This window comes from Penaeus chinensis, chromosome 30 (assembly GCF_019202785.1).
Source record: "Penaeus chinensis breed Huanghai No. 1 chromosome 30, ASM1920278v2, whole genome shotgun sequence".
NCBI classification, from domain to species: Eukaryota; Metazoa; Arthropoda; class Malacostraca; order Decapoda; family Penaeidae; genus Penaeus; species Penaeus chinensis.
Window position 1 is genome coordinate 14,882,499 of NC_061848.1, and position 7,500 is coordinate 14,889,998.

At 51.8% G+C, this 7,500-nt stretch overlaps 2 protein-coding genes across 8 annotated transcripts in view; one reads left to right on the forward strand and one right to left on the reverse strand.

Annotated features, from left to right (window-relative positions):
• Positions 1-7,500, reverse strand: part of LOC125041187 (mitogen-activated protein kinase kinase kinase 4-like) — a 38,771-nt gene that overhangs the window by 9,568 nt on the left and 21,703 nt on the right. The window lies entirely within an intron of this gene.
• LOC125041188 (fibrinogen C domain-containing protein 1-like) overlaps positions 1-7,500 on the forward strand; it is a 12,679-nt gene that overhangs the window by 2,428 nt on the left and 2,751 nt on the right. For 2 of the 6 annotated variants that reach the window (XM_047636022.1, XM_047636027.1), the window contains exons 1-7: positions 4,066-4,210; positions 4,641-4,861; positions 5,429-5,506; positions 5,625-6,151; positions 6,384-6,586; positions 6,772-6,910; positions 7,403-7,500. The exon at positions 7,403-7,500 is cut by the window's right edge and continues 54 nt beyond it. In XM_047636022.1, coding sequence (XP_047491978.1) covers positions 4,766-4,861; positions 5,429-5,506; positions 5,625-6,151; positions 6,384-6,586; positions 6,772-6,910; positions 7,403-7,500 — 1,141 coding nt within the window. In that variant the 5' untranslated portion in view covers positions 4,066-4,210; positions 4,641-4,765. Of the gene's footprint in view, positions 1-4,065; positions 4,258-4,640; positions 4,862-5,428; positions 5,507-5,624; positions 6,152-6,383; positions 6,587-6,771; positions 6,911-7,402 lie in introns of those variants that run through there. The other 4 variants (XM_047636025.1, XM_047636026.1, XM_047636023.1 and 1 more) reach the window with 4 other exon arrangements.

The window sequence follows — 7,500 nt, forward strand, 5'->3', positions numbered from 1 at the left end:
TAAATTATCAGAAGTTTCCACCGTTACATGCTTAATATATGCACAGATGTCTGTTTTGTAGTTTTTCTTTTCGGTAGCATCAGACTTGTGTTTTTTTTTTACCCGCGCTGATCCAAAAATGTTGTTCCTTACACATTTGCTATAAGGAATTAATAAACAGAAAACAAATATAAGCTCAAACTCTCGGTGAAAGACTATGACCGAGGAAGAAGATCACATTACAACATGGCAACGCTTCAAAGCTCAATCCACCACAAAACAACCGTGTCAAACTGTGACAACCTGTAACGCCAAACCGCCCAACTGCCCGCGGTCGCGCCGGCCCATTCGCAACACAGCTGCGGCCGCCTGTCACTGGAGTCGCCCTCTCGTGGCCGGGCTGGGCGCGCAGATGACGCTTCTAATTCGCATGATGCCAGAGCAGACGCCGGCGCTGGGATCGTTTATATGAAACACTCGTGCTCCAGCGTAATGTAGAGAGGCGATACACTGTGTTCAGATTTCCAAAGGTCATATTCTAAACACGCGCAGTTATTTCTGGTCCAAACCACACCATACATGCACAAAAATGCTACCGTACACTCTCTAGCACTTGTACACGGCAAGAGAGAGAGAGAAGACGAGAGAGAGAAGAGAGAGAGAGATGGAGAGAGAGGAGAGCGAGCGAGAGAGAGAGGAGAGGAGTAGAGGAGAGAAGAGAGGAGAGAGAGATGAGAGGAAAGAGAGAAGAGAGGAGACGAGAGAGAGAGGAAAGAGAGAAGAGAGGAGAGAGAGAAGAGAGGAGGAGAGAGAAGGAGAGGAGGAAGAAGAAGAGAGGAGGAAGGAGGAGAGAGAGGGAGAGAAGAAGGGGAAGGAAAAGAGAAAAAGGGGAGGGGAAAAGGAAAGGGAGGAGGGGGAGAGAGAGAGGAGGGAGAGAGGGGAGAGGGGTGGGGGAAAAGAAGGAGAAGAGGGAAAGAGAGGGGGGGGAGGTTTTGGGGGGAGGAAAAGAGGAGAGAAAAAGGAGGGAGGAAGAGAGAGAGAAGGGGAGAAAGGGGAAAACCCGGGGGGAGAAGAGTGGGAGAGGAAAAGGAGAGAGAGTGAGGGAAAAGGGGAGAGAAAAGGAAGAGGAGAAAGGAAAGAGAGGGGGAGGGGAAAAAGGGGAGAGAGAGAAGGGGAGGAGAAAGGGGAAAGGGGGGAGATGGAGAATTTGGGAGGAGGAAAACGAAAAGAGAGGAGGAGGTGGGAGAAAAGGTGGAGAGAGAAAAGAGAGAGAAAAGGGAAAAGAGAAAAGAAGAGAGAGGAGGAGAGAGGAGGAGAAAAAGAGAGGAAGAGAGAGAGGGAGGAGAGAGGAGGAGAGAGGAGAGAGTGAGGGGAAGGGGGGAGGGAGGAGAAAAGAGGAGAGGGAGAGGGGAGGGGGGAGGAGAGGAGGAGAGAAAAGGGGGGGAGGAGGGAGAGAGAAGAGGGGAAAAAGGGGAAATGAGAGGAGAGTGGAGGGGAGGGGGAGGGGAGAGAAAAGAGAGAGAAAGAGAGAGGGAAGAGAGAGAGGGGGAGGAGGAGAGAGAGGGAAAAGATGGGGGGAGGGGAGGAGGAGGAGAGGGAAAAGGGAGAAAAGAGAGGGAAAAGGAAGGGGACGAGAAAGGGGGGAAAAGAGGGGGGGAGGAGAGAAAAGAGAGAGGAGAAGGGGAGAGAGAGAAAAGGAGGAAAAGAGAGGGGAAAAGGGGAGAGGAGAGGAGGAAGGAGGTAGAGAAGAGAGGGGAGAGAAAGGGGAGAAGGGGGAGGAAGAGGAGAGTGGGGAGAGAGAGGAAAGGGGAGAGGGAAGAGGGAGAGGAAGAGAGAGGGGAGGGGGGGGAGGGGAGGAAAAGAGAGAGAGAGGATGAGGAAAAGGGGAGATAGGGAAAAGAGAGGGGAGAGAAGGAGAGGAGGAGAGGAGAGAGAAGAAAAGAGATGAGATGGGAAAGAAAAGAAAAGAAAGAAGAGAAGAGAAGAGAGGAAAAAAGGGGGAAAAGGGGGGAAAAGGGGAGGGGTGGAGAGAAGAGGAAGAGGGGGAGGGGAGGAGGAAAAGGGGAAAAAAAGAGAGGAGGGGAGAGAAGAGAGAGAGAGAAAGGGGAGGGAAAGGGGGGAGAGGTAAGATTGGGGGGGTGGGGGAGAAAAAGAGGAGAGAGAGAAAAAGGGAGGAAAAAAGAGAGAGGAAAAAGAAAGAGGAGAGGAGAGAGAGAAAAAAGAGAAAAGAGAAGAAGGAGGAGAAGGGAGAGGGAGAGAGGGAGGAGAGAGAGAGAGGGAGGGGAGGGGGAGGAGAGGAGAGAGAGGAGAGAGAGAGAGGGGAGAAAAGGGGAAAATTGAGAGATGGAAAAAGGAAAAAGGGGGAGAGGAGAGAAGGGGAAAAGGAGGAAAAGAAGGGGGAAGGGAGAGAGAGGGGGAGAGGGGAGGGAGGGAGAAAGGGAGGGGTGGGAGGGGAAGAGGAAAAGGGGAGGGGAGAAAAAAAAAAGGGAGTTGAGAGGAAAAAACAAAATTAAATTTTTTAAAAAAATTAAAAAAATGGGGGGAGGTGAGAAAAGAAGGGGGGGAGATAGAAGAGGGAGGGGAAAAAGGAAAAAAAAGAGAGGAAAAAAGGGAAAAAGAAATGAGGAGGAGGAAGGAAGAGGAGGAAAAAGTGGGGGAGGAGAGGGGGAAAAGAGAGGAGAGGGGAGAGTTTTAGAGGAGAGGAGGAAAAGGAGTGAGAGAGAGGGGAGAGAAATGAAAAAGGGAAAGGGGAGGAAAAAAGGGGGAGGAGGGAAAAGGAGAGAGGGGAGAAAAAAGGGGTGGGGGAAAAAGAGGAGAGAGGGGAGAGAGGAGGGGGAGGAAGAGAGAGGGGAGAGAGAGAGAGGGGGAGAGAGGAAAGGGGAGAGAGAGAGGAGAGAGAGAGAGAGAGAGAGAGAGAGAGAGAGAGAGAGAGAGAGAGAGAGAGAGAGAGAGAGAGAGAGAGAGAGAGAGAGAGAGAGAGAGAGAGAGAGAAGAGAGAGAGAGAGAGAGAGAGAGAGAGAGAGAGAGAGAGAGAGAGAGAGAGAGAGAGAGAGAGAGAGAGAGAGAGAGAGAAGAGAGAGAGAGAGAGAGAGAGAGAGAAGAGAGAGAGAGAGAAGAGAGAGAGAGAGAAGAGAGAGAGAGAGAAGAGAGAGAGAGAGAGAGAGAGAGAGAGAGAGAGAGAGAGAGAGAAGAGAGAGAGAGAGAGAAGAGAGAGAGAGGAGAGAGAGAGATAAGAGAGAGAGAGATAAGAGAGAGAGAGATAAGAGAGAGAGAGAAGAGAGAGAGAGAAGAGAGAGAGAGAGGAGAGAGGAGAGAGAAGAGAAGAGAAGAGAGAGAGAGAGAGAGAGAGGACGGGGGATAAAAGGAGGATGAAAGATCGGAGGAGGAGATAAAGGAAATAAGAAAGACAGAAAGAAAAAGAGAAAATGAGTCAGCGAGAGAAAGAGGGTATTTGGGGGAGGGAAGGGGATGGGGCCAGGAGTTCGTATCTGGCCTGATGAGTTCACCAGGCTGTTCCCTCCACAAACACTCTCTCGCGCAAACCACGCCCCTCCAGGACCTTCCTCCGTCTCACCTGCACACAGGCCTCGACAATAGGAAAGCAATAACCATGAACAAAAAAAACAAAAACAAAAAAAATGGGAAAGCATAAAGGAAATGAAAAGCAAGAATGCCTTTTTGGTTGGTCGCAGTACAAACAGACACGAGACAAATCTATAGATATACATATAAATTCGGAGTATGGGATTACGGAATTACATCTAGCATGGAAGACGGGAGAGGAAGGGGATGAAAGACAGCGGAGAAGGGAGAGGGGAGAAGGGAGAGGGGAGAGATGAGAGGGGTGAGGGGAGAGTGGAGAGGGGAGAGTGGAGAGGGGAGAGAGGAGAGGGGTGATGGGAAATGGGAGAGGGGAGAGAGGAGAGGGGTGAGGAGAGAGGGAGCGGTAGGGAGGTGGCGCTTGGCTTGGGGTGAGGGGGTGAGGTCCGCCGACACCAACTACAAGTGATGAGAGTGGGGTGGAGCGGGGGAAGGTCGTCGAAAAGGGGGGAAGAAGAGGTGGGGCCGAGGGAGGGGAAAGGACAAGGCTTGGCACTCCCCTCGCCCTCTGTCCTAGTGTCCTCTTCGAAGCAGCAACACACACAAACACACGCACACGCAGTCCCCAGCGTCCGCTCCTGGGCCCACACCTTCACCGCACGTCGTGCTGTGGACACCCGTCGCCAGCCATGTACGGAACCCTCGCTCGGACGCCCTATTACGATTCGTTCATTAAGTGTAATAGACTTTTGTTGGACAAAATCATAAGGCAGAGTTCTTGGCGGAGGGTGGATTTTTTTTTTGGCTCAGTTTTCGAAGAATTGTTTACTCTGTCAACGATTTTAAGTAATTCGGTCAAACATGAATGGAGAGATAATGTGTTATTAAGAAGTAGTAACTACATGGGTTTATAACCGGCTATTTCAATCATGTTTTTTATTAAGAGTGCTCTGAAAACTCGTGTGTTTTCTCCTGTGAACCGGGCGATCGTCTGTTCAAGGGAGGGCGGAAAATGTTGAACCCTGAAGTTGCGTAATCTCTGGCACCTCCCCCTGAGGTTTTGGTTCCATGTGATGATCTGGCCAGCCCTCGCGGCGCTCACAGACCGCTTTCTCCGGCAGGTAAAGGCGACGCAAGGCAGCACTCGGGGACAGCGGGGTGCCAGGACGTGAGCGCGAGAGCCGTGGTGGCACAAGGCAACCCAGACGAATCGTGAACTTCGCGGCATCAGTGTGAATCACTCGCCATGGGGGCGTGGGCGGCCTGGGCGGTATTACTCATGCTAGCTGGGCTCGTGGGCGGCCAGGGCAGGGATACACGCCCACTCATCAGACCTCCTCCGGTGAGCTACACTACACACAAGTGCACACACACATTCAACGCACAGATAATGAAATTGACATTGAAAGCGTGAGATTAAGAGCACTTACTCTAAACACACCGAAGGTCAAGTTCAGACACAAAAATAAGGCAGCCGAACAACCACTTGAACAGACACTTGACAAAAACCTTCAAGCGACATGTTAAAACAACTCGCACACAGAAGAAAGCAAGATGAGCTGCACTTGGGCTCTAGGCTTAGAAACTGAAATGTTACTTTCAAACACACACACACACACACACACACACACACACACACACACACACACACACACACACACACACACACACACTCACACGCGTGCGCGCACGCACAGAAAGTATTTCTTTCTTTTTGTCTTTTTCACACAAAAAAAAACGGCTGAAAATATTTGTATTGCATTAAGGAAACTTACTTATATAAAGATTTTACTATACCAGACAAACAAATCACTGATCGTTCTTTTTTTCAAAATGTCAATCATGAACGAACACTGCTCTCCTTGTATTCGAAGTTAACTCTCATCCCACCCCATTCCCCCGGGGGCAGGAGGTCGTGGGGCCAGAGGGCATGGAGGAGGACATCCCGGACGAGGCCTTCTTCGTCGACACCGTCAGGAGAAACGAGGTGAGTCGGACACCAGGGTCTGTAGATGTCGGTTCTGTATTTTGTTTTGTCCATACTACCTGGTGTGTTCGAGTGTAATCTAATCATTGGTCCCATTCTCTTTGCTAAACGTTTTCAGCTGAGTGAAAGTGAGACTCCTGCCGTAGACGAGAGGAGAGGAGGCGGCGGCGGCGGCGGAGGAGGAGGTGGAGGAGGACGAGGAGGAGGAAGAGGAGGAGGGAGAGGTGGTGGCAGAGGTGACAGAGAAAGAGGAGGGGGCAGAGGAGGAGGCGATCGAGGAGGGGGCAGAGGAGGAGGCGACCGAGGTGGGGGCGATAGAGGGGACGGTGAAGGAGTGAGAGAGAGTGCCGGAGAGGAGAGGGTCTTCGGTGGCGGCGCAGGAGGCGACACTGGAGGCGGCGTAGGAAACGGTGCAGGAGGCGGCGGGGGATATGGCACTGTGGGGGGGTTTGGCGGCGGAGGATATGGCCCTGTCGGGGGGTTCAGTGGCGGAGTATTCGGCGGGGGAGACATATCTGACGCCGAAATCTCCCGGCGCCAAATGGACACCATCATCCTCCTTCTGCAGCGCCTCAGTGACAGGCAAGCCACCTTCGAGACCCTCCAAGGCCAGCGATCAGAGCGGATTGACAGCATCAACTACAGGTGAGATTCTATGGTCTTATGATGAATAGCATCTGGAGAGCCAGGCCAAGGTGGTGGGGAGAGAGGGGACTTCCCCTGAGAAAACTGCAGGTGCACGTCTGCGGAATCGATAGGATTAGCAACCACTAGCTAAACCATATGGAAACAAAAGCGTCGGTGATGCACCTGGTTTCCCGAAGCCAAGGCCGCCGTCTGCGCTCACGTCTAACTCCCCCTTTCCCGCTCGTGGCAGACTAACCCGCATGGAGCTGCTGGCGGAGGAGCGGAAGGGCGTGCTCAACGAGATCAGCAACGCCATCCAGCACCGAATGGAGACCACCGACAACGAGATGGACCGCATCACCGGCCTCATGGACAACGTCAAGGACAGCATCTCCGCCCTCACTCAGCGCCACGTCGATCTCCGCGGCCTCATCACGGACCTCCCAAGAGCAGGTCAGTCGCTTCCGCTCGCCATCTTGGCCCCGTTCTAGTGCTTTTCAATATTTCACATGTCAGTGACAAATTCAGAACATGGCACAAGCACTTTCCTAAACGGAGATTGATTCCAAACATTTTTGTCGCTGAATAAGCCAGTTCTGAAAGCATTTAACATCAACACCCCCTTTGCACAAGGGCAGTAGATACGGGCGAGAACAACGACCAGAAGCTACAGGCGGTGGCGGCCTCCGTGTTCAGCGTTCACTCGGTCGCCCAGGCCATTCAGCATGAGCTCGGGGAGGTCGGACTCAACCTGACGCGGCTCATGAACACCACTGGGTTGGTTGCACTGTGCGCTTGTCTGAATGTTTGTTTGTCTGTGTGTGTGTGTGTGTGTGTGTGTGTGTGTGTGTGTGTGTGTGTGTGTGTGTGTGTGTGTGTATGCAGTAGTTGTAGTTGTAGTTGTAGTTGTAATTGTAGTTGTAGTAGTAGTAGTAGTAGTGTGCATCAGGCCATATTCTTGCCTACTAATGAAATTTGAGATATATTGAGAAAAAAAATCATATTTCAGTAACCTGATATTATTTCACATAGCTACATAACCTTTAATTACTAATATAACATATCTTAATACAGAATTAAGGATACTCACGATCCACATTAAAATCAAACACACACACACACACACACACACACACACACACACACACACACACACACACACACACACACACACACAGTATACCTAACCCACGGCGTCCTCCGGCCGCCCCACACGCCCCACGTGGCCCCCGCCAGCAGCACCCAAAGAGCGTCCCTTTACGCCCCCAGAACGCTCGACCACATCCAGAACAACATGGTGTCGAAGCAGCACCTTCTCCAGAGCCTCAACGAGCTCAAGTCCAGCCAGACGGTGGCCACGGCGTCCA